This window comes from Scyliorhinus torazame, chromosome 16, assembly GCF_047496885.1.
Source record: "Scyliorhinus torazame isolate Kashiwa2021f chromosome 16, sScyTor2.1, whole genome shotgun sequence".
NCBI lineage: Eukaryota > Metazoa > Chordata > Chondrichthyes > Carcharhiniformes > Scyliorhinidae > Scyliorhinus > Scyliorhinus torazame.
In genome coordinates, this window is record NC_092722.1 from 25,342,561 (window position 1) to 25,369,822 (window position 27,262).

The 27,262-nt window shown below is 46.9% G+C and overlaps 1 protein-coding gene across 2 annotated transcripts in view; it reads left to right on the forward strand.

The window, feature by feature from the left end:
* LOC140392633 (dnaJ homolog subfamily C member 11) overlaps window positions 1–27,262 on the forward strand; it is a 64,126-nt gene that overhangs the window by 11,758 nt on the left and 25,106 nt on the right. For both annotated transcript variants that reach the window (XM_072478074.1, XM_072478075.1), the window contains exons 2-9: window positions 8,343–8,472; window positions 9,524–9,597; window positions 12,370–12,471; window positions 17,542–17,667; window positions 17,796–17,918; window positions 22,576–22,649; window positions 24,829–25,018; window positions 26,728–26,813. In XM_072478074.1, coding sequence (XP_072334175.1) covers window positions 8,343–8,472; window positions 9,524–9,597; window positions 12,370–12,471; window positions 17,542–17,667; window positions 17,796–17,918; window positions 22,576–22,649; window positions 24,829–25,018; window positions 26,728–26,813 — 905 coding nt within the window. The remainder of the gene's footprint in view (window positions 1–8,342; window positions 8,473–9,523; window positions 9,598–12,369; window positions 12,472–17,541; window positions 17,668–17,795; window positions 17,919–22,575; window positions 22,650–24,828; window positions 25,019–26,727; window positions 26,814–27,262) is intronic.

Sequence of the window (27,262 nt, forward strand, 5' to 3'; positions counted from 1 at the left end):
TGTCCATCAACGTCCGGGGGGGGTTCCCTTCTATTTCACCGCACAGCGATTTTGGCCGTTTAAAATTGCCGTTGGGGCTCTTATCAAGAGCCCAAAAGTCCGTACCAACGGGAGCTGCCGAAACGTGCGGCTTAGCTGGTCATCACCGCACCCGGAAGTCGGTCCTGCCCCTTTTGATTAGGAGCCCTGATAGGGGCAGCACGGTGGTGCTGTCGTTAGCACTGCTGCTTCATGGCTCTGAGGTCCCGGGTTCGATCCCAGCCCCGGGTCACTGTCCGTGTGGAGATTGCACATTCTCCCCATGTCTGCGTGGGTCTCACCCCCACAACCCAGAGATGTGCAGGATAGGTGAATTGGCCACGCTAAATTGCCCCTTGATTGGAAAAAAAAGAATTGGGGATTTAAAACTTTAAAAAAAAGATTAGGAGCCCTGATGCTTCCTGATGTGCTGCATGTTATGAATCGAGGCACTGAAGCCCCTGTTATCTTAGAACCCTGATGCAGAAGGAAGCCATTCGGCCCATCGACTCCATACCGACCCTCTGAAAGATCACCTTACCTAGGCCCACTTCCCCATCCTTGTGACCTCGCTTAACCTGCACCTCCCTGGACACTAAGGGACAATTTTATCATGGCCAACCCACCTAACTTGCACATATTTGGACTGTGGGAGGAAACCGGAGCAGCCAGAGGAAACCCACAAGAACATGGGGAGAAAGTGTAAACTCCACACAGACAATGACCCAAGGCTGGAATTGAACCGGGGTCCCTGGCAGTGAGGCAGCAGTGCTAACCACTGTTGTAGTCTGTGTAGTGTACCCTCCATTTGAAGTGGCTTTACTACTGTGTCTAAAAGCTTATCTACTTGTTCTTTAGCTCTGCTTTTTTGCCCAGAAACTGCATTGCCTGCTGTGGGTCAAGCACATCCCTGGTCTCTGCTGGCCTGATGTGATGGGATATTACCATTAGTCTTGCTGCTGCTGGACAGAATCTAGTTGCAATGTCTCCTGCAGATCAACAGGCTGATTTGAATAAATGCTGCTTGCCTGAACATCGGGCTAAAGTCCCAGCCAGGCCCCAGATGGAAATTGAAATGAAACAAAATGAAAATCGCTTATTGTCACAAGTAGGCTTCAAATGAAGTTACTGTGAAAAGCCCCTAGTCACCACTTTCCGGCGTCTGTTCGGGGAGGAAATTGGAGGAAAGATGAAAATATGTGGAAGAAGGAGATGAGAAGAGAAAATGTCATACATCCTCCATTATCCTCTATTGAAAACCAATGACAATATGGTGTTGACTGATGCAGCTTGCTCCTGAGCTAGATGGTGGCAATACCTTGTACTTTATAACCACTTCAGGCGCAAGTCATCACTCATCGAGTATTGAACACCTGACCTTAAGGACCCGACTGTGATGGACGATTCAGCCTGCTGTCTCAATTAATTCAATATTCACAAGAAATGAAACTGTTCACTTTTATCACATAATCGATAGATTATTAAGCAATTTGTCAAATAGAGAGTGAAGGTCATTCGTGAAGTTGCCTATTCAGGGATCTCACTTCTAATTTAGTTTTATATTTATAACTGTGTGTAATGTGATTGGCTGCATCAAAGGTTCAGGTGATATTTTACTTTTCGTCTTTGATTGCCCTTAATGAAAGCTGTCACATTTCTTGTATATTTTGACTTTGTGGATGAACCCCTTCGCACGCGTGATGGGTGCAGGCAAAATAATGTAGGCCACTTTTTCCCCTGTGCTGTCTGAATTAATTGTCAGATATTTCATGGTGACCTTAACATTGACACGTCCCTTCAAGATTTGCCCTGGTGTGATGCCTTGAGCCCTGGTATTCCATGGTGTGGCTCGATATTGCAGAGTGATTTGTTTTGTCCCAGTCAACCTTTTTGGTCGGGTAGGTGAGCAAGAGGCAGAGCTTATGAAGGGCAATTGTCAGCGTTGACTCCGATCCAGACTGCCTCCACGTGCCCCGTAATGCTGACTAAGCAACCTTGGCTGGGAATACTGCTTGGTGTCAGGTGGGAGAGAACGAAAATCTTGAGAGACAAACCTTTCCAAATAATGACCTATCATTTTTTTTTAAAAACTATAACTACTGGTTATTTAACATTAGAGAGGGAAGATGGAATGATATTTTGGGGTGTGTATCGTTGGTTAGAACTGGAAAGTTAAACACCCAAAACAGGGTAAGATGGCTTCTGATTTTACAAATGCTGACTAGCTTCCAGGGATTACAGTTTCTAATTAATTATTTTCTTACAAAAAGTTACTATTTAATGCAGAAAATGGTCTGTTGGGAAACCGCTTGTTCAAAATCATTTTTACAAACAAAAAGCTTTGCAACAATATTCCTATTTGTCCTCTGATGCGCCTTTACTGAAAATGTTTATGTTGACGACCAAAGTGCAAACCAGTGTCTCGCTAAAGGGTTGTGGACGAAAGATCTGCAGGGTTATGGTGAAAGGGCAGGGACTGTGACTTGCTGGACATGATGGACCAAATGTCGTCCTCTTGTGCTACAACTGTCTATGACCTGATAACACTAGCTCTTTTACAGCTGAATCTTCAACTCCAATGTGGAGACAGCTGGTAAAAGAATCCTCCAATTGTTGCTCAGACATCCCTCTTGAGATATTTTGTCTTTATAATGGAGGCAGCCTTTGAAGCATGAATGAATTGTTTCTTGGGGTTTTCGAATATTTATTATTCCAACACACTTAGTAGATAAAGTGTGAACGATCTTTTTTTTGCTTTTGCCATTTGACCACTGCACTAAACTACTTGTGGTGATTAACACACATCTGCATGCGCACACATTTGAAAGCAGAGATTGGCAGAGAGACTGCTTTAGATTCTAACTTTTCAAAAATATATTTTATTAGGTTTCTCAAATTTTTAATGCAAACATTTTCAATGCAAACCAAGTCCAGTCCAGACCAAGAATTGTTGCATATATAAGAACAAAAAGAAACATTTCCCAAGAAACAAACAAAACAAAGAAAAATAACAAATAACTTAAAGTCTGTACCCCAAATCCCTAACAGCCCGAACAGTTGATGGTGTCTAGATCTTTGAAAAAGGAGATGAATAGTTGCCATTCCAGGTAGAATCTCTCAGTGGAACCCATGGTGGTAAATTAATTGTTTTCCAATTGCAAAAGGAAGCGAAGTCCCCATACCAGTCTAGGCACTAGGCACGAGACCTCCTACCGAGTAGCGCCTGCCTTCCGACTATCGATGAGACAAAGGCAATAACATCAGCCTCTACTCCAGAGTGAACTTTCCACCCACACAACCCAAAGATGTGCAGGTTAGGTGGATTGGCCATGCTAAATTGCCCCTTAATTGGAAAAGAAAAGAATTGGATACTCTAAATTTGAAAAAAATAGAAAATGCTGTGAAAACGCAGCAGGTCTGGAAGGATCTGCAGGGAAAGAAAATATAGTCAGCGATTCGCACCAGTATGACTCCTCTTCAGATGTTACCAGACCTGCTGAGTTTACCCAGCAGTTTCTGATTCCGTCTCTTGACTCCATTATCTTTCGCCTCACTAAGGTAATGCTCAAGGTAGTAAAAACGTACAGAAATGGCTTTTTTTGAGATATGGTAATGGCCAGTGTCTCTTAACATGCTGCATAAGAGCTGGGGTAGCCTTGACTAATAGCTTACTTTTACTGGAGGACAATATTGTTTATATGTCTTCACACGTCTCTTCCAGACCAGTATGAAGCAAGGGAAGGTTTGTGGACTGACTAACGGTCTGACAGGCCACAATGTGAAAACTTCTGCCTTGGCCACAACCATCTTTATACCAATTGATATTTGTCCTGTATGGTGGGAGGATTTCATGGGCTCCTACAACTTGTGTGGGGAGGGGGGGGCGGCGTATCCGCACTTCACCCTCCTGCTGTGATTATCTTGTTGGATGTTAACCAAAGCATGAACCTCTTGGTTCCGATCTCCATTTGCCATTGTTGTCTGGAGTGGGGGTTTAAATCTGGTATCTTCTTGCTCCTTGGTAGGAATGTTACCAGTTAACTGGAGTCACACTGCATCACACTGGTGTCATAGCTGGACAGCCAGTGAATGGAGTCCAGAGACACAAAGAGCAATACATTAACTGTAAGCTGCAGTCACAAATATTCACTTTATTATCACAACCAAAGGGTTTTTGAATAAGATCATGAAATGGGTATTCTTGATGGCCTAGTGAGTGGTGATCATAACAGAATTTTCCAGGACTGAGTATCCCCCATACTAAGATACTCATACTTAGTAGAATATCCCCCACTAACCCCGTCCAATCTCACCCATGAAAAAATAGTCGCTGGGTGAGGTTGCTGAAGCACATGAAGCTGCATCCTGACAAAATGTAGCCTGTTCTGGGAAAGGGGTAAATTATAGAAAATCACACTTCCAGTTTTATGGTTATTGCTGTGGAGGATTAAGAAAGCAGTGTTCAGACAGTTACTGTGACTCTGCTGATGCACTCCTCCAAGAGAAAAATGGTAGAAGAACAGTTTGTCTCTCAAGCGTCTGAGTTTTAAACTACTTATTCTACCAACAGGTTCCACACTCCAAATCATTAAAGGGGAAACTTTGTTGCAAAAGGTTACAAAAAAACTTAATTCACAGAATAACTGCAAAAAATAAATGTTACCAATATCTAAGCAGTATTCCTTTGGATCCTATTTCAGTCAATGTGTCAGGTGCCTGGAGGTGTATTTAACCTTCTTTAAGCTTTTTTAGTGGCTTGTTAGGTTTATTGAGTGGGAAGATGGGCTACCCAAGGATCATGGCTGGGGAAATTAGTTTCCAATGAGTACCAATGAGTTTGGATACTCCTGTAGTAGGGTGAAGAAACTTGAGTGTTTGTTTGTAAATCTGTGACTTATAACTGGAAAGTGGTCATCAGGCGAAGGCAAGATCGAGCTGGTGATTTTTAAAAATTCTTTCAGGGACTGGATGTTTATTGTCCATCCCTAATTGCCCTTGAGAAGGTGGTGGTGTGCCACCTTCTTAGACTGCTGCAGTCCATGTGGTGTAGGTACACCGTCAGTGCTGTTAGGGAGGGAGTTCCAGGAATTTAACCCAGTGTCAGTGAAGGAATAGTGATGTAGTTCTAAGTCAGGATGGTATGTGGCTTAGGAACTTGCAGATGGTGCTCCCATGCATCTATTGTCCTCGTCTTTCTAGGTGTTGGAGATTGTGGGTTTGGAAGATGCTGTCGCAGGAGGCTTGACAAGTTGCTACATATTGTATATGCTGGACATTGCTGGCCCTATACGGCAGTGGTAGAGGGAGTGCATGTTGAAGGTGATGGATGCGGTGACAATCAAGCGGGCTGCTTTGTCCTGGATAGTGTTGAGCTTCTCCAGTGTTGTTGGAGCTGCACGCATCCAGGCAAGTGGAAAGTATTCCATCATAGTCCTGGCTTATGCCTTGTAGATGTTGGCAGGCTTTGGGGAGTCGGGAGGTGAGTTACTCACAGCAGAATTCCCATTCCCTGACCTGCTCTTGCAGCGACTGTATTTATAAGTCCAGTCCAGTTACATTTCCGGTCATTGATAGCCACCAAGATGTTGATAATGGGAGAATTCAGTAATGGTAATACCATTGAATGTCAAAGGACGATAGTTAATTTCTCCCTTGTTGGACATACTCATTGCCTGGCCCCTATGTGGCACACATGTTACTTGCCACTTCTCCGCCCAAGCTTGATTGTTGTCCAGGTCTTGCTATGGACACAAACTGCTTCAGTGTCTGAGGAATTGTGAATGGTATTGATCATTGTGCAATCATCAGCGAATATCCCCACTTCTGACCTTATGATGGACAAAAGGTCAGCTGAAGATGGTTTGACCTAGGACACTACCCTGAGGAACTCCTATAGGAATGTTTTGGGACTGAGAGGATTAATCTCCAGCAACCAAAACCATCTTCCTTTGTATGACTTCAACCAGTGGAGAGTTTCCCCCTGATTCCCACTTACTTCAGTTTTGTCGGCGCTCCTTGATAACCCATTCGGTCAAATGTAGCTGCACTGGAGCAGCTTGGCGGGAATGGCTAGTTCTGAAGCACAAGACTTCAGGTGGATTAGTGAGGATGAGTTCCTCTTGGCTCTCTCACTCCCTACCACAGGCCCAGTTTAGCAGCTGTATCCTTCAGAACTCAACCAGCTTCGATCCAGTACTTTGTGTCCTTGCCTACTTGGTGCTTCTTCTCAGGGGTGTTCAGCATGGAAGAGTACTGATTCAGGAGGACAGTAGGTGGTTTCCTTGCCTATGTTTGACTTGATGCTGTGAGACTACTTGTAGTCAGGAGTCAATGTCGGGAGCAGCTTCCTCTTGACTGTATACAACTGAGCCGAATGCCACCTCTGCTGGAACTGTCTTACTGGTGGGACAGGATGTACCCAGTGGTGGTTGCGTTGGGGGCATTTGTAAAGCATGGCTCGGTGGCTGTGACTATGTTAGGCTGTTACTAACCTGTGGGCCAGCACTCCTAATTTTGGCGCAAGGCCCTAGGCATTAGTAAGGTAGGCTTTGCAGGGTCAATGGGGCTGGGCAGAGGGCATTAAGAATCAACCATATTGCTGGAGACCAGGCCTAGGCAAGACCAGACAGGAAAGCAGATTTCCTTCCTTGAAGGGTTTTTGTGAACCATATGGGATTTTACAATGGTTTAATTGTCACCATTGCTGAGATGAGCTTTTAATTCGAGATTTATTTTAAATTCCACCAGTTGCTGTACTGGGATTTAAACCCAAGTCCCTAAAGCATTAGCCTGGGTTTCTGGATTACCAGTCCAGTGACATTACCAGTACTAAACCAACTTTCCATGTATATGTATAAAACAGACTCCCTCAGGAAGCAACTGGTATTGATTCATTCAAATGTAAATTAGATGGACTTTTCTTGGAACATAATATTTGTGGGGGACCAAATGTTGTGATGTTCTCTGTTTTGTAAATCAGGATGTCTTGAGAACGTAGTGTGGAACAAAGAACATCAAGCTAAGTAAATGAACAAAGTTGATTTATTTACACTACTTGAATAAGATTTGAATAAGTTACCAAGGTAAAAGTTATTAAATTAAACTGTACGATATCTCTAACTACAGATCTCTCAACTATGCAACTAATCTTTCTCTCAGCTAAACACCTTCTCCCAGAATCCCAGGAGCCACGCAATATTTATATGAGTGTTCCTTATCTCCATCTGGTGGTGAGAAGTGTTAACGTCAAATTGTTAACCCTTTGTATTCCTTAGGATATACATATTGTTACATATGTGAATTATTTGAGACATAACATCGTAATTGTAGCATACTAGGAAGGAACAGATGACTTTGGTCCTTTGGACCTATGGTTCCCAAAGCTCTCTTCCAAGGGGGTATTCCTCACCACATGTCTGCGTTTGTTGTAGACTAATTGCTAAAGGTTCATTGTTGTGACTCATTAACAATCCATCATTGTGTATCAAGCAATTAGCAGGATGGTCAAAGGCAATTAGATAAACCATGTTTTCTTTTGTCCCAACAATTCCCATGAATGACCTGTCAGACTCTCTGTCCAGGGCCATACATAAAGCATGGCCCCTTGGATGAAGTCCCAGAGGATATTGGTTCCACGTGGAGCAGTAGCCCAGCAAAAATATGGTAGAAGGAGTAGAGATGAAAAGAGAAAAGTTGACAGAAGTCTGAGGAGATAGCTCCTGAGATTACATTTAATTTCAAGTCTTCAGAGATGTTAATTATGTGCCTGAACTTCCCTATGTTTCTAAGAATAGATTTGCCACATCCATTATACAATAAATGGCCTGACCGCCTCTTTAAAAGTGTTAGTTGAGAGGGAGCTAGCAAGTGTCAGCTGGCTGAGAGATGTGTCCCATCCAAGCCTAATTTTATTCTTGCGCTTCCCCTAACAGGCACTGAAATTGCTACTGTGGGGGACCCCCAGGTCAAACTTTGGATAGTTCAGATCAATACGCTTCTATAGCACACAATGTGTTACATTGATCCAAGGAACGCTGGAGAATGAATAGGAAGTTTTTATTCAATGTTCAGCTTTTCAGCGAAGTGAACAGTGTCATAATAGGTCTCCCCTGTCACCTGCCCTGCTACCAACCCCAGTGATCTTTACACAGATTACATAGAACCGAGTGACATACCTTCCAGCAAAATGTATCTGGAGAGCTAAATTAAACTCTTGGATCAGACAACAGTGCTGTCAGCTTGACTCCATACCAGGTCACTTTGGAACAACCTTTGCTTCTAGCTGCTTTGTGTTTAAATGTTGCTGATTTATCTGTTGATTGCAGGCCACACAAGATGAGCTCAAGGCTGCTTATCGTCGGTTGTGTATGCTCTACCACCCAGACAAACACCGAGACCCAGATCTGAAACAACAGGCAGAGACTCTCTTTAACCTTGTGCACCAGGCATATGAAGGTAAGTACCTTGGGTGGTAGAAGGAAAATGAAACGCACAGCTTTGATTTCCTCTTTCCATGTCCCCATCAACCACCCTTTTTCTCAGTTGACCTATTACGTATCAAATAATCCCAAATGATTTGCATCTTTTTCTTCCCTTGGTGCGCAGGTTGTTGTGAACCAGTTAGTGTGGCATGCCAATAGTCCATCTTTCCTGCGATCAATCCTCTCTGAAGGCTGTTATCGCTCTATTCTGTTTGTCGTCTTTTCTCTGCTCCCCTCCTATTCTGTTCATTCTATTGTGATCAAAATGCTTTCTTTTCTCATGCTTTCAGTCTTTTCTCTCTCACTGTCTTTCTCTCTCTCTCTCTCGCTGTCACAGACTTCCATGCCACAATTTTGTTTACAGAACCACATATCCTATGAATTGCAGAGTAAATCTAATAGTAATAATGCTGGGAATATGGTTTGGAACACTGTTGTGGTTAATATCTAATGATAGATTATACACATAACCGATAACTGCCTTTTGAAGTATAGACCAATGGATGAAACTTCTGAAAATATTTCAGAGCAAGCAAAATTGTGAAGTACTAAAGTTACACTTGGAATAAAAGGGGTTATGGCCAGGAATAAAAGAAGATGGTGATTTTGTGGAGAAACCTCTCAAACTGGGCAGCACGGTAGCATTGTGGATAGCACAATTGCTTCTCAGCTCCAGGGCCCCAGGTTCGATTCTGGCTTGGGTCACTGTCTGTGCGGAGTCTGCACATCCTCCCCGTGTGTGTGTGTGGGTTTCCTCCCACAGTCCAAAGATGTGCGGGTTAGGTGGATTGGCCATGATAAATTGCCCATAGTGTCCAAAATTGCCCTTAGTGTTGGGTGGGGTTACTGGGTTATGGGGATAGGGTGGAGGTGTGGACCTTCGGTGGGTGCTCTTTCTAAGAGCTGGTGCAGACTCGATGGGCTGAATGGCCTCCTTCTGCACTGTAAATTCGATGTTTCTATGACTCGTTTTTAAAGATCAGTTCATTCTAAATCTTTGCTATTTTTCCTGTTTTTCTTGACAGTACTTAGTGATCCCCAGAGCAGAGCCATCTATGACATCTATGGTAAAAAGGGCTTGGACATGGAAGGATGGGAGGTAAGACAATATTCTATCCCAGCACTTCTCCCCAAAGGTTGGATTTAAGCTCAAATTGAAATTAGATGGACTTGACTTTGCTGAGTCTTGCGTGAAAAGAGTTGGGGTGTTCTCAATCTGGTTCCTGGTGAGCATGAGGCCACAGCCCAAACTGTTCCCTAAACCAGCAATAAATTAATACGCTCACAGATTTGCTGGTGGGAGAACTGGTAAAAATTGTCACAAGAGGTGCAGCAGAATAAACCAAAATCTTGGCGACATTAGTGTTCAGTCTTAAATACATATTGCAGAAGCTTAAATCATAAAATCGTAGAATTTGTAGTGCAGAAGGAGAGCATTCGGCCCATCGGGTCTGCACCAACCCTTGGAAAGAGCACCATACTTAAGCCCACACCTCCATCCTATCCCCGTGACCCAGTAACCCCACCTAACCTTTTTGGACACTGAGGGCAATTTAGCATGGCCAATCCACCTAACCTTCACATCTTTAGACATAAATATTGCTCCCAGAAATGATTAATTAAACTGTTGTGTACAAACTGCTGCTTGAACGATACAAGATCCAGAAATTTGGAATAATTTTATTTTGTATTTTTCCCCTGCAAGTTATGGTTCAAAATTCCACTTAAGGAGCTAATAGTATGGAAGAGCGTAACAATCTTCTTTCAACCATCTCCATTTTGTAAAATATCACTCTCTGCTCAGAAACCATGTTCCCTGATCTCTGTGACCACTGTAGGTAAATTGCACATCAGGCCGACTTTAGGTCAACTTTAACTCTTAGATTTCTCAACTCTGCCCTTCCCTCTGTTCTTTTTTCTCAGAAAATATTTTATTAAGGCATTTATAGTTTTAACGTTTTAAACAAAGAGATCCAACACACACAACATACCCAATCCCCCCCCCCCCAAAAGCATAGATCCTAACTACCCATACATTAGATTCCCTGCCCTTATTCAACACTTCCATGCCCCCCCCACACACCTTGCTGACGGGTCAATCTTCCTTGAAGAAGGTGAGTGGCTGCCACCTCCAAGCGAACCCCTGTAGTGAACCTCTTAAGGCGAACTTCATTTTCTCTAGCCTAAGAAACCCTGCCATGTCACTGACCCAAACACCCGACTTTGGAGGCTCCAAGTCCCTCCATCCCAACAGAATCTGTCTCCGGGTCACCAGGGAGGCAAAGGCCAAAACGTCGGCCCCCCTCCTGGGCTCCCGGATCTTCAAACACTGCAAATATTGCCACCTCTGGACTCGGAGTCACCCTCCCTTCCAGGACCTCTGACATGACATCTGAAAATGCCTGCCAAAATCCCCATGGCCTTGGACACGCCTAAAACATATGTCCATGGTTCGCAGGACTTCCCCCACACCTGTCCTCCACCTCCTCAAAACTATTCATCCGGGCCACATGTCATATGAGCCATGTGGACCACCTTGAATTGGATCAGGCGAAGCCTGGCACACGACGAGGATGTACCGACTCCTCAGGGCCTCCTCCCATAACCTGACTTCCAACTCCCCTCCCAACTCTTCCTCTCGCTTCCTCTTCACCTCCCCTATTGGAATCCCTTCCCACTCCATCAGTTCCTTATTTATTTCCGAGAACCTCGCCTCCCCGACCCCTGTTTTTGACATCACTTTATCCTGTATTCCCCTTAGTAGGAGGCAAGGAAAGCCCGGAATCTGCCTCCGGACAAAATCCTGCACTTGTAAGTACCGGAACCTATTCCCCCCTGGCAACTCGAACTCCTCCTCTAGCTCCTCCAAGCTCGGGAAACCCTCCTCAATGAAGAGATCTCCAAATCTCTCAATCCCTGCCCGCTACCACCACCTGAAGCCCCCCACCCTGAGCGAACCGATGATTGTCACAGATCGGTGACCACACCAATGCCCCCTCCAGTCCCATGTGCTGCTCCATTGCTTCCCTCTGTTCTTAAACATACCACCTGACATCTCGGTCGAAAATTCGCCTGGTTGAGCTTCCCTCTCTTTCCTAATCTTCACCTCTGACGCACTTGACTCTATATGCTGATATTGTGTAGTTTAATGTATGTTATACTACCTTGCTTCTTGTTTGAGCCGATGCTTTGGGTGTTGACATGTATCACTGTCCTAATTGATGTGTGTGTGCGCACTTGCCATCAGGTTTAACCGGATCACAATCTGAAAGAGAACCGGTTCTTTTTAAAATATGTGCCCATTGGATGTACTGTCGATACTGACGAGGCGTTGGCTCCTATGCATCTGGAGGTACCTGAGAAGGTAGTGGTGGGCCATCTCCTTTAACTACTGCTGTCCTTGTGGTGATGATGTTTCCACAAAGCTATTGGGTAGGGAGTAACAGGATATTATCCCATCAATGATGAACAAATGGCAATATAAAGTCAGGATGGTAATGCTCTTGTCCTTATTGATGATTAGGTTTGCCAAGTAGGGGGAATCTTTCAAAGCTATCTTGATGAGTTTCTAATTCTCTCCCCCCCCCCCCTCCCCCAATTGAGGCTTTGGGCTATTAAATTGGCCCTTCCAACCCAGCTGAGATCGGCTACTTCCACATCAAAGTACAGAATCCGAGACCTCTCTGGTCTGGCTCAGATAAAGCTCACTGCCTCCCAGCTGAGTCATCGAGGCGTGGAGCTTATCAGTTCTGAGTGGGAGGGTAGTAAGTTATACAGGGCTGTTTTTTGACTCGTATAGAAAATTGCAAATAAGCCATGTAATGTGCAAGAAACTGTAATTCTGCAGCTGCTTGATGTATTTGTTTTACAGTTAGTGGAAAGGAAAAAAGCAGCGGTTGAAATACGTGAAGAATTTGAAAGGCTACAACGCGAAAGGGAAGAGAGGCGACTACAACAAAGAACAAATCCCAAGGTACATCAGGACCTGCTGGGTCATTTGGTAATGACCCACAGCATCCCAAGAGGAGAGAGGGGGGAGCCAGCAGCCAAGGCTACTGCTCCAGTTGGTGGGAGGGAACGTATGGGAGAGATCAAGGTCAAGATTGTCTGACAGCTACCACACTGGAATGCAACCAAAGTTCACCATCCAGGCTTATTCAAGGAGATTGTGAAATGAGTATGAAGCTACAGAACATATGCCATTTCTTGTGCGGTGGAATCTGGGTTTTTTTATTTTTAAAAATAATTTTTATTAAAGATTTTCATAAAATATCAAGAACAAAATGAAAAAGGAACCCAACAGGGTTAAGTACAAAACACAGTCCAGAAAAGCACCCCATCATACCCCCTTCCCCCCTGTACATAAATAATAAATTAACATTAACACCCCGACTTAATACAACAAGTATATACACCCTCTCAGACCCTCAGTGTAAATAACAAAAAAAACACAAAATTAGTTAAACCCCCCCCCCCCCCCCCCCCCAGCTGCTGCTGCCATTGACCAATGTCTACAGTTCTGCCAGGAAGTCTAAGAACGGTTGCCACCGCCTAAAGAACCCCTGTACTGACCCTCTCAAGGCGAATTTCACCCTCTCCAACTTAATAAACCCCACCATATCGCTGATCCAGGATTCCACGCTTGGGGGCCTCGCATCCTTTCACTGAAGAAGAATCCTTCGCCGGGCTATCAGGGACGCCAAGGCCAGAATTCCGGCCTCTTTTGCCTCCTGCACTCCCGGCTCCTCTGCCACCCCAAATATTGCGAGCCCCCAGCCCGGTTTGACCCCGGATCCTACCACCCTCGACTACGTCCTTCCAAAATTCCTCCAGCGCTGGGCATGCCCAGAACATATGGGTGTGATTTGCTGGGCTCCCTGAGCACCTAACACACCTGTCCTCACTCCCAAAAAACCGGCTCATCCTTGTCCCGGTCATGTGTGCCCTGTGCAGCACCTTAAACTGTATGAGGCTGAGCCTCGTGCACGATGAGGAAGAGTTCACCCTCCCAGGGCATCTGCCCACGTCCCTTCCTCAATTTCCTCTCCCAACCCCTCCTCCCACTTACCTTTTACCTCCACCACCGAGGCCTCCTCCTCCTCCTCCTGCATCACCTGGTAAGTTTCCGAGATCTTCCCCACTCCCACCCACCCCTCCGAGAGCACCCTGTCCTGTACTGTGTGTGGCCGTAGCCGCGGGAATTCCACCACCTGCCGTCTGGCAAACACCCTTACCTGTAAGTACCTGAAGGTGTTCTCCGGTGGGAGCCCGTACTTCTCCTCCAGCTCACCCAGGCTCGCGAACTTCCCGTCCACAAACAGGTCCCCCAACTTCCGTATCCCTGCCCTGTGCCACCCCGCAAACCCTCCAGCTGTTCTTCCTGGGGCGAACCGGTGGTTCCCCCGTAATGGGGTCCACGCCGAGGTCCCAACTTCCCCCCCTGTGCCGCCTCCATTGCCCCCAAATTTTGAGGGCAGCCACTACACCGGGCTCGTGGTATACCTCCTTGGAGGGAGCGGCAGCAGCGCCGTTGCCAGCGCCCCCAGACTCGTACCCACAAAAGACGCTGTCTCCAGCCTCTTCCATGCTGCCCCCTCCATCACCCACTTGCGCACCATCGTCGCATTGGCGGCCCAGTAGTACCCATAGAGGTTGGGCAGCGCCAGTCCCCTCCTATCTCTACTCCGCTCCAGGAACACCCTTCTCACCCTCGAAGCCCCTCGCGCCCACACAAATCCCATTATACTCCTGTTAACCCGCCAGAAAAAAGCCTTTGGGATAAACACTGGGAGGCACTGGAACAGGAACAAAAACCTTGGGAGCGCCGTCATTTTGATTGACTGCACCCTAGCCGCCAAGGACAGCGGCAACGTGTCCCACCTCTTGAACTCCGCCTCCATTTTCTCCACCAGCCTTGTAAAATTAAGCCTATGCAGGGCCCCCCAGCTCCTGATCACCTGGACTCTCAAATACCTGAAGCTCCTCTCCGCCTTTTTTAGTGGGAGCTCGCCAATCCCCCTCTCCTGGTCCCCTGGATGAACTACGAACAGCTTGCTCTTCCCCATGTTGAGCTTGTACCCCGAAAAGTCCATGAATTCCCCAAAAATCCTCATTACCTCCGGCATTCCTCCCACCGGGTCTGTCACATACAGCAGCAGGTCGTCTGCATAAAGTGACACCCTATGCTCCTCCCCACCCCGCACCAACCCCCTCCAGTTCCTTGACTCCCTCAGTGCCATAGCCAGGGGTTCAATCGCCAGCGCGAAGAGCAGGGGGGGGGGACAAGGGACACCCCAGTCTCGTCCCTCGGTGCAACTGAAAGTACTCGGACCTCCTCCTGTTTGTGGCCACACTCGCCATCGGGACCTCACAACAGCCTGACCCACCTGACAAACCCCTCCCCAAACCCGAACCTCTTCAGCACCTCCCACATGTACCCCCCACTCTACCCTATCGAAGGCTTTCTCAGCGTCCATCGCCACCACTATCTCCGCCTCCCCCTCCCTCGCCGGCATCATGATAACGTTCAAAAGCCTCCGCACATTCGCGTTCAACTGTCTCCCCTTCACAAACCCCATCTGGTCTTCATGGATGATCTGTGGCACACAGTCCTCAATTCTCGTGGCTAAGACCTTCACCAGCACCTTGGCATCTACATTTAGCAAGGAAATCGGTCTGTAAGACCCACATTGCAGGGGAGCCTTGTCCCGCTTCAGGATCAAGAAGATCAGTGCCTGGGACATCGTCGGGGGCAAACCCCCCCCCCCCCCCCCCCCCCCCCCCTCCCTTGCCTCATTAAAGGTCCTGACTAACAGTGGGCCCAACAGGTCCATATATTTTTTATAGAATTCGACCGGAAACCGTCCGGCTCCGGTGCCTTCCCCGCCTGCATACTTCCTATCCCTTTGATCAGCTCCTCCAGCCCAATCGGGGCCCCCAATCCCGCCACCAGTCCCTCTTCCACCTTTGGAAACCTCAATTGGTCCAGGAAGCGGCCCAGCCCTCCCTCCTCCTGTGGGGGCTCGGATCGGTACAATTCCTCGTAAAAGTCCCTGAAGACCCCATTGATGCCAACCCCACTCCGCACCACACTCCCTCCCCTGTCCTTAACTCCCCCGATCTCCCTAGCTGCGTCCCAATTCCGAAGCTGATGCGCCAGCATCCAGCTTGCGTTTTCCCCATACTCGTAAATCGCCCCCTGGGCCTTCCTCCACTGCACCTCCACCTTCCTGGTGGTGGTTAGGTCGAATTCCTCAACAATCCTTCCTCGGGCTCCTCCGCATACCTCCTGTCTACCCCCACCCCCACCCCCCCCCCCACCCCCCGCTCCCTCCGCTCCTTATGGGCCCTAATGGAGATCAGCTCTCCCGTCACCACCGCCTTCAGTGCCTCCCATACCATCCCCACTCGGACCTCCCCGTTGTCATTGGTCTCCAGGTACCTCTCTATACTTCCTCGGACCCGCTTGCTCACCTTGTCCGCCAACAGCCCCACCTCCAAGCGCCACAGCGGGCGCTGGTCCCTCTCCTGTCCCCTCTCCAAGTCCACCCAATGCGGGGCGTGGTCCGAAATGGCTATTCTCAGTATCCTCTACTCTCGCTATCAGCGCCCTACTCAAAATGAAAAAGTCGATTCGGGAATAAACCTTATGGACATGTGAGAAGAATGAAAATTCCCTAGCCCTCGGCCTTGCAAATCTCCAAGGGTCCACCCCTCCCATCTGGTCCATAAACCCCCTCAGCACTCTAGCTGCCGCCGGCTTCCTACCCGTCTTAGACCTGGAGCGATCCAGTGCCGGATCCACCACCGTGTTAAAGTCTCCCCGCATTATCAGGCCCCCCACTTCCAAGTCTGGGATCCGACCCAACATATGCCGCATAAAACCCGCATCGTCCCAGTTCGGGGCATACACATTGACCAGTACCACCCTCTCTCCCTGCAACTTACCACTTACCATTATGTACCTACCGCCATTATCTGCCACAATGCTCGACGCCTCGAATGACACCTTCTTTCCCACCAAGATCGCCACCCCTCGATTTTTGGCATCCGGCCCCGAGTGAAACACCTGACCTACTCACCCTTTCCTCAATCTTACCTGGTCTGCCACCTTCAGGTGTGTCTCCTGAAGCATAACCTTGAGCCCCTTCAGGTGCGCGAACACGCGGGCCCACTTAACCGGCCCATTCAGTCCCCTTACATTCCAGGTTATCAGCCGGATCAGGGGGCTTTGCTGCCCCGGCCCCGCCCCCTCCAGTCTTCAACGCAGGTAAAAGCCTGCGCTTTCCACCTACCAGGCCCCGCCACCTCTGTCGCAGCTCCGTTTACAGGCCCGGTCCCCTCACCCCTGACCCGGGCCTCCCTCTCCGCCGCGGGGCCCCATCTCACCGCCATCCACCCCCCCTGTTCCGTTTACCTACCCCCCCTCCAATAGCCCCCCCGACCAACCCAACCAAAACAGTGCCCAGCCCGCCCTAGCCACCCTTACCGACCCGAAAGAGAAAAACACAGAAAAAGAAACCCGGAGCAATACAAATTTCAAACAGGTGTTGGTGGTGAAAAATTGAAAGTGCTTCAAAATGTGTATGTATGTCTGAGTTTACATCCGTAGTTATGCTAAAAAATGTGTGGGGGAATTTTGTTAACGTTTTCCATTATAAATTCTTGTGTGTGCACTTAAGTGAAGTATCTTATAAATTTGTCATGTTCTAGTTGCTATCCCCCACCACTGGAGGTGCTGCAGTGCCTCAACTGGTATGGTTGGAGTGTGACTAGTGTACGTTGTTTCCTTTACAAATGTGGGCATAGGAATTTATAACCAGATCATAAAACTACAGATTTGCTGGCTAACCCTATTTCCTCTGGAGATAAGACTTGGATTTAAGTACTTGTGCATCATTGCATGAAATGGACAGGTACATATGTCAGTTTAAGACCTGGGGTAGTTCTTTTGAATAGTTTCAGGAGTTGAACACATTATTTGATGCACTGTCACTTTAGAATTGCACATAAAACAGCAATAACTTGTTTAATCTTCTTGCAGGGTACGATAAGTGTTGGTGTGGATGCCACTGATCTGTTTGACCACTATGATGAGGAGTTTGAAGAGCCAGGCAATCGCTTTCCTCAAATCGAAATTAATAAAATGCATATATCACAATCTATTGAAGTAGGTGGCAATAGTCAAAAGTTTCTCTTTGTCACTTGGTGCCCACCTTGTGTTGGTATATGTTGTGGGTTAGCATCAAGTTATAAATGTGAAGTTTAATTGATTTAATTGACATTCATTTCACCCAGGCTCCATTAACCACGACGGATACAGCAGTACTGGCAGGGAGCCTCTCAACACAGAATGGCAATGGTGGTGGTTCGATTAACATTGCGTTGAGACGAGTCACCTCTGCAAAGGGATGGGGCGAGGTAAGGGCTGTATCTTTACTCCTCGCAGTAGCAAAGTGTAACCTGCCACTCTTGGGGTTCCTTTGCAGTTATTGTTCAGAACCTCACTCCCGATCTAGGATGCGTTTGCTAAGGATTCTTGAGCTTGGATCGTGCTCGGATGTCAAGGTTGCATGAAATTCTCATAGGGACAGGACGGATAGGGCAAAGACAGACCGACTGATCAAGGAGATCTTACGGATAGATAGGAGGTATGCGGTGACCCCGGGGGTGGAACTGTTAAGGGAACGCCGGAGGCTGCAGGCTGCGTTTGGAGTGCTGTCCACGGGCAAGGCAGTGGAGCAGCTTAGAAAGGCGAGGGGGAGGTTGTATGAACATGGGGAGAAGGCCAGCAGAATGCTGGCACAGCAGTTGAGGAAGTGGGAGGCGGCCAGGGGAATTGATAAGGTGGTCGACGGAGATGGGAACCTGGTAGGGGATTCGGCTGGGCTAATCAGCGGACTCTATCGCTCGGAACCCCCCACGGGGCCTGAGGAGATGAGACGCCTTCTGGAGGGGCTGACTTTCCCAAGGGTGGGCAGGGAGCTGGTGGATGGGTTGGGGGCTCCGATTAGGGCCGAAGAAATATCTGAGGGCTTGAAGGCAATGCAGTCGGGTAAAGCCCCAGGGCCGGATGGGTTCAGGGTGGAATTTTACAAGAAATTTTCGGGGATATTAGGGCCGTTGCTGGTCAAGGTTCTTAACAAGGTGAGGGATAGAGGGGTGCTGCCCCGACGATGTCACAGGCCACCATTTCGTTAATGTGGAAGCGGAATGGGCAGCACGGTGGCGCAGTGGTTAGTGCTGCTGCCTCACGGCGCCGAGGTCCCAGGTTCGATCCCGGCTTTGGGTCACAGTCCGTGTGGAGTTTGCACATTCTCCCCATGTTTGCATGGGTTTCGCCTCCACAACCCAAAAGATGTGCAGGCTAGGTGAATTGGCCACACTAAATTGCCCCTTAATACAAAAAGATGAATTGGATACTCTAAATTCATTTTTTTTTTTATTTAAAAAATCGAAAAAATATTGAAGTGGGTCAAGAACCCGGAGCTGTGTGGGTCCTAGAGGCCGATCTCGTTGCTTAATGTGGACGCTAAGCTGCTGACCAAAGTGTTGGCCTTCAGGATTGAAGATTGTGTACCAGAGGTGATTATGGAGGACCAAACCGGATTTGTCAAGGGTAGGCAGTTGGTGGCCAATATAAGAAGGCTGCTTAATGTGATTATGATGCCCCCGGACAGAAGGGAAGTTGAGGTAGTTGTGGCCATGGATGCGGAGAAGGCGTTCGACCGGGTAGAGTGGGACTATCTATGGGATGTGCTGGGGTTTGGTTTGGTAGGGGCTTTATCGACTGGGTCAGGCCATTGTACCAGGCCCCGGAAGCTAGTGTAAGGACGAACAGGACGACCTCGGACTATTTTAGGCTGCACCGGGGGACAAGACAGGGATGTCCCCTTTCCCCACTTAGCCATAAAGCCACTGGCAATTGCTCTGAGAGCTTTAAGTGGTTGGGTTGGGTGGGGTGGGGGGGGGTTGGAGCATAGGGTATCGCTGTACGCGGATGACCTATTCCTATATGTAGCAGATCCAGGGGCAGGGACGGGGGAGATTATGGCGATTCTGGGGGAATTTGGACGGTTTTCGGGATACAAACTGAATATGAAGAAGAGTGAGATGTTTGTAGTCCAGGTAAGAGGTCAGGAGGGTCGGCTGGGGGAGTTACCGTTCAGGTTAGTGGGGGACAATTTTAGATATCTGGGAATACAAGTGGCGCACGACTGGAGCCGGTTACACAAGTTGAACTTGTCCCGGTTGGTTGAGCAGATGAGGGGCGAGTTTCGGAGATGGGATGCGCTTCCGCTGTCACTGGCAGAGAGGGTGCAGATGGTTAAGATGAGATTTTTTATTTGTGTTCCAATGTCTCCCGATTTTCATCCCACGGTCTTTTTTAAAGAGGATCGATAAAATCATTTTGGGCTTTGTTTGGGCGGTTAAGTCCCCACGGGTGAAAAAGGTGATGCTCGAGAGGAATCGGAGGGAGGGGGTGCTTGCCCTGCCAAATTTAGTAATTATTACCGGGCAGACAATATTGCAATGGTAAGGACGTGGGTGGTGGGGGCGGTTTGGGAGCGGATGGAGGCAGCGTCATGCAGGGGTACCAGCTTGGGGGCACCTTTGCCGTTCACGCCGGCAAGATATTCCGCCAGTCCCGTGGTGGTGGCGGCCCTGAGGATCTGTGGTCAGTTGAGGAGGTACGTTGGTGCAGTGGGTGCATTGGTTTGGTCCCCAATATGTGACAACTATCGGTTTACTCCTGGGAGCTTAGATGGGGGGTTTTGGGTATGGCAAAGGGCCGGAATTGAGAAGATAGGGGACCCGTTTCTGGAAGGGAGCTTCCCTAGCTTGAGGGTGCTGGAAGAGAAGTTTGGGCTGGCAATGACTTCAGATATCTACAGGTGAAAGACTTTCTGCGCAGGCAGGTATCATCCTTCCCACTCCTGCCATTAAGAGGGACTCAAGATAGGGTAGTGTCTCGGGGCTAGGTGGGGGAGGGGAGCGTCTCAAACACCTACAAAGAATTAATGGGGGCGGAGGAGACCCCTATAGAGGAGCTGACGTGTAAGTGGGTGGAGGAACTGGGGGGTGAGATGGAGGACGGCCTGGGGGTGAGATGGAGGACGGCCTATGGGCGGAGGCGTTGAGCAGGGTCAATGCGACCACTAAATGCGCAAGGCTTAGCTTGATCCAATTTAAGGTGGATGACAGTGGCCCGGATGAGCAGATATTTTGGGGTGGAAGACAAGTGTGTCAGATGTGCGGGTGGACCGGCGAACCATGTCCACATGTTCTGGGCATGCCCAAAACTTAGGGGATATTGGCAGGGGTTCACAGATGTCATGTCAAGAGTATTGAAGACCAGGGTGGAAATGAGTTCAGGGGTAGCGATTTTTGGGGTGTTGGAAGACCCGGGTGTCCAGGAGGAGAAAGAGGCAGATGTTCTGGCCTTTGCCTCCTTGGTAGCCCGGCGACGGATATTACTGGCTTGGAGGGATTCTAGGCCTCCGAAGCCTGAGGCCTGGTTAACCGACATGGCGAGCTTTCTCGGCCTGGAAAAGATCAAGTTCGCCTTGAGAGGGTCGGTGTCAGGGTTCGCCCAGAGGTGGCAACCATTCATTGACTTCTTGGCAGAGAATTAATCGTCATCAGGGTGGTGGGGGTGGGGGGGGTGGGGGTGGGGTGGGGGTGGGGGGGGGGGGGGGGGGGGGGGAGGGGGTTAGGGTAGCATAGAGTAGGGGGTTAAATAGGCGGGCCTTGGAGGGACGGATGTCGGCGGTTGCATTATGACTATTGTTCTTTGTACTCTATTTTTTTATACTGTGGTTGTTTGTAATGCCAAAAATACCTCATTAAAATTGTTTGTTTAAAAAAAGAAAGTTGCATGAAATTGACAGTTTGCAAATGGTTGCTCTACAGACCATTCAAACACTCCAATCAAAATTCTACAGTGATAGTGAATTGGAAACGGTTTGATCCTTCGGAATTTTACACTTGTACCAGGATTGTTTGGGATACACATGAATTTAGTTCGCGTAACCTGCATGTTTCTTTTATTCAAATGCAGCATGTTTTGTGAGGCTATGACTCATGCAAGAATGCAACATAGCTTGCTAACGTGAGGCAACGTATCTCTGCAGTCCATATCAAACTACCTTGCCATCAAACACAAGTTGAAATATATATATCGTGTTCCCAATATCTTTTGATCCTTAATTGGCAGGTTGATTGTGTCAGTTTGAGAATTTGCAGTTATGGCCCCCAGGAGAGCCCAATACAGTGTAATGCTCCTTTAACTGATTCCTATCCCTCTGTATTGATAAAGATTGAGCGCTCACTAGTATTTATCCAAATAATGCACATCAGTTAGTAGCAAGAAGTAACTATTTTCCACGACCAATGCCTGTCAGCTACTTGACAGAGATCTTCAGGTGGTGCAGCCACATAGTTGCTGTCAGCTGCAACTCGGGGTCATGCAGCAACAGGTTGTGTTTTAAGGTCAGGTGCAATTATGGCCATTGACGCATTGAAAATGGTTCTGGTGTTTAATTGCTGTAAAAGGATTTTCATCATAAAGCACTTGTGCTCTCCAACACCTAGCAGAGTACTCTGCAGATGAAAGTTTTGCATTTGTGCAGTTCCTTATTACAGTTCACTAGACTATTTAAAGCAGCAGCTGACTGTTGTGTAACCAAACATCACAGCCTTTTATGCAACCGTACAAAAAGACAAACAGCAAATGAGATGAATGAGCAGCTTTTGTTTTTTTCTGAAAGATGGAATGTTATCCAGGTCTCAGGGAGAACTCCCTGATCTTCACATAGTGTCCCAGGATTTAATGACAGCTTCTGCATAACAGGTAGACAAATCATAATTTATCATCTCATCCTTCTGCCGAGCTTGTGCATTCAAGCTTCAAGTGGTGCTAGAATCTGCAACCATTAACTGAGGCAAGAATGCTGCTGATACAACCGTTATTGAAAATGAACATGATACAATCCTGATATTGAAACAAGTCATGTAAATTAGCACAAGGCCTGTAAATGTTCCATTCATTCTTAAATGCTCATTTTGTGTTTCCCAGTTGGAATTCGGGGCGGGAGACATTCAAGGGCCTTTATTTGGGCTGAAAATATTTAGAAACCTCACATCACAAAGGTAAGTGACGTGTGCAGGTTCCAATATTAATTTCCAAATGGACATGACTGTTGTTGCTGGTGTTTTGTTCTGTATTCACTAGAAGGTAAAATGACCAGCAATACATTTATATTTCCATCCTCCTGCAATTGCTGCATTCCAATCCTCCATCACCCTTTTGTGAAAAAGAGCTACTTGGTTTTGCTCGTGAACAACCTTACCGTGATTATGAAATTATCTGCCCTTGTTCTGGATTCTCTCTCGCTCACTCTCTCTCGCTCTGTCTCTCTCTCTCTCTCGCTTTCTCCCCCCCCCCCCCCCCCCCCCCCCCCCCCCCACACACACACACACACACACAACTCCCTTCACATTGAGGGAAGTTTCTTTTTATCCACTCTATGAAATCCTTTAATCATTTAAAATATCACAATCATCTGTCAATCTACAAGCAATCTGTCCTTGTAATTTATCCCTTTAAGCCTAGGTCTCAGTCTGGCGAATCTGCGCTGCACCTCTTCCAAGGCCAATGTATATTTTCTGAGCTTCAGGCAATGCACACCACAAAATTAAATGACTACCAATGTGCTACATGCACCAGTGGTGACATGGAATGATTGCAACTGGCTCCTCTTTATAAAGGTTACTCCAAGGCGATGGTCAATTGGAAAATGCTTGGGGTTCTGGCAGGGGGGTCAGAGAACAACAGAAGTGAGCTACTCGCCAACTTGCTCTCTGTCAGGAAATGATCTTCAGTATTGAAAATAAAAATGAAATACAGAAAATGAAAGAGATCTGGGGGTCCTGATTGACAAATTGAGCAATAATGCTTGAAGGCAGTAAGCAAAGCAAATCAAATGCTGGTACATTTAAAGGATCAGTATTGAGTGGAAATAGTGAGGTCACCTTACAACTTTGTAAATTCTTGCTCCAGCCTCACTTAGAATGTCGCATAAAGTTCTGATCGTCACGCACAAAAAGAAAATTTCAGCTATTGAAAGGAAACGGAAGATAGCAATGGTTGAGGAGATAGTGGGATTGGATTATGAGGTTAATTGGGCATCTACTCACTACCATAGGGAAGGTTGAAAGATGATTTGATATTTTGGATTCTAAGTGGACTGCATAATGCAGACTATAACCAGTAAATGCAGAACTGATCTGAGGAACCATTATTACAACAAATGTGCGATTAATCTGTGGAACAGATGCCACAGGGTGATGGCTGGGACTGATAGTGTTGATTCGTTGGTGTCCGAATTAGATACTATAAAATGTTGTTTCCTGAAAGAAATGTATGAGAGCATTTTGAAACTTGACATGGTGAGTATGGCGTGCTCTGGAGAAACAGATGACATTGGGCCTATGGTTCTCAAAGCTCTCCACTACTTGAGATTTTCCTCGTCTCATGTCTGGGATTGTTTGGACTGTTCCATAGAAATTGCTTACTCTGATTAGTTAACTCCATGCCTACTAGAATGGAGGAAGGTAAACTGAAGGGACCGAGGCTGTGGTTTTTGTCCACAAATTTCTATATTTCTAAATGCAGGGGTGTGTGGGAAAGAAGGTATCATTGTTATTTAAACAAGGACCTCCAACCTTTAGGCTCACATTCAATTGAAACTGAGTCAATGAGGATTGTTGCCCTCCCTCCACAGTCAGCACCATTTCCCATTTGAGAGCACTGGTCATATGGCCTGTAAGATCCAATTAGCAAAGCCAAAATGCTGCAATGCAACTTTGCTATTGGGGAATTGTCCTCATTAGTTGAGAATTTTGCAAACCGACTTCATCTTAAAAGTTTTCAGCTTTATGAGTCAGTGAGTGAGTAAATATGCAGCCAAAAGAATTGTACAAGAATACTAGGCACAATCTGACCAGTTGCTGAGCTAGCTGATCTGGGATAGACGGGGCTAGGTCTATGGATTGGGAAGGGGAAAAAAAGTCAGGCAGAACTCCCACACCCAACCACTTGCATTGACAACCCATATCTGCCACTCGTACTTTGCAGGTACATAAGATATGAAAATTGGGGGTGGGCAAGGTCAGACGAGGCTGATCACTCATTTCTTCAGTTTGCTCCTGATGAACAGCTACTCGGGAAACCTATAAAGGAGGAAAAACAGGGATGCTTAGCTTTTTATTTAAACAAAACACTGGACTTCCCCAACAATTGTTCTCTGTTCTCCCTGATCCTGTACAGTTTTATCACCACTCATTGTGGGCTACAGTTTTCATCTCGTGGAATCCGTCCTGGCTTGACCACAGTCCTAGCACGAAACCTGGACAAGAACACAATGGGTTACCTGCAATGGCGCTGGGGGAGTCAGTCCGCCATGAATACCAGTCTAGTAAGGGACACTAAAACCAGCCACCTTACAATAGCAATGCAGGTAAGGGAGATTTAAACATTTTTATAACAAGTGCTATTGTTGGATCATAATATTTCACCACCCTTCCCAGCAATTAGTGACTTTTATTATGATCATCATGATTGGTGTGAAGGGTTGGAACATCTCAGTCACCCGTAAACTATTTCCAGGCCAGGTATAGCAGTGGTTAGTTACAGAGTGAAGGAGACTGAAGCAATTGTGCAGCAAGGCCTGGGCAACATTCAGGTTTGGGCTGATAAGTGGCAAGAAACTTTTGTGCCACTTAAGTGCCATGAAATTACCACCTCCAACATGAGAGAATCTAACCATCTCCCATTGACATTCAGTGACAGTACAGTCTCCCTTTATCGACATCCTGGGGGTGACCATCGACCAGAAACCGAACTGGACTAGCCCTATAAATACTGTTGCTACAAGAGCAGGTCAGAGGCTGGGAATTCTGTAACTTACCTCCTGACTCCAAAACCTGTCTACCATCTACAAGGCTCAAGTCAGACGTGTGATGGAATATTCTCCACTTGCTTTAATGACTGCAGCTCCAACAACATTCAAGAAGTTTGACACCTTCAGGGACAAAGCAGTCCACTTAATTGGCACCCCATCTAGAACCTTAAACGTTCACTTGCTTCACCACCAATACACAGTGGTAGCAATGTGTACCATCTACAAGGTGCACTGCAGCAACTCGGCAAGACTCCTTCAACAGCACTTTCCAAACCCGTGAACTCTACCTCCTTGAATGACAGGGGCGGAAGATGGATGGGAGCACCATCAATTGCAAGTTCCCCTCCAAGCCACACACCATCCTGACATGGAACTATATTATCGTTCCTTCACTGTCACTTGGTTAAAATCCTGGTACTTCCTCCTTCACAACACTGAGTGTTACCGACCCACATGGACTGCAGCGGTTCAAGAAGGCAGCTCATCACCACATTCTCAAGAGCAAAGAGAGATGGGCAATAAATGCTGGCCTAAGCCAAGGATACCCACATCCCAGAAAGTAATATTTAAAATTTTGCTATCTCAGTATATTAAGGAATCTGGGGAGCAGACAGGAAAGTGGGAGTTGGAGCCGAATTAAATGGTGGAGCAGGCTCAAGGGACCGTATGGTTTCTATCTCTTGTAAAGTTTCCTTTGCACCGTCACGTCAAACACTCCCATGGGCTGGATACAGACAAAAAGTTTCATCCACACAGTCCCACCAAACACTTTCTCAGCACAGGTACAACACTAATTCATTACCAAGTAAAACTCCCTCAACACTGCCCCATGAAACACCCCCAAGACCGGTACTCCACGCACCACAGGTTAGATACAAAGTAAAGCTCCCTTCCACACCACCATCCAACACTCCCAGGGCAGATTTCTGTATGCGTTAGAAGTAAACCCCAGAGCATTGCCCTTGGTTTGGGGATTAACCAGTTCAGTAACCGTACCACTGAGCCACAGGAAGGACCACTCATCTTTGACTAAGATTGGCAACTTGTGTCCAAGTATAGGTTCTGTGGCTTGATAGTCCGGATTGTGTTGAAACTGTCCAAACCCATTTTACAGCCTGCAGATGGAGGGGGCTTTCATCCCACCAGCCTGCAAATGTTTGAATCCAAATTCCAGGAAGTATATCTACTGCACCACTCAGCCCCAACTCTGTTGTTAAAACCTTTTAAGTGAATATTTTAAATAATGTATTCTGATTTGTTTACAGCTAGGAATTCCTCATTCATTTGTATTAATGAGCTACCAATACAAGTTCCAGGATGATGACCAAACCAGAATAAAGGGGACAATCAAGTAAGAATCATTTGGTGTAATTTTAAATATATAGTGATTTAAGCTGTACAAGGGACAGACACTTCTAATACACTGTATATGATATTAAATATTATGTGTTAAAGCAAGGTTACGGTAACGTTGATGTAAAAGATCATGATGTAGAGAGTTCAAGTAATCCTAGGAATACATGTGGGTAAGTGAGTTACAGGCTGGCATCTAACCAAGGGATTGAAGGAGGGGGTTGGGTACTGTATAAAGTACACCCATGAATGGGTTCTAGGTTGCAGGTTAATCAGAATGTTAAGGCGGTTAACATATAGAGTAGCACATATCTGGAAGTAAGTTACAGGGTAGAATCTTATCAAGTTGGGGGTTCACGTGTAGAATACCGGATATTTCAGAGTGAGTTACAGGCTGGATTGGAATGTTGGATAGCTAGGAATTAAAGCTGCACAAAAGTGACAATG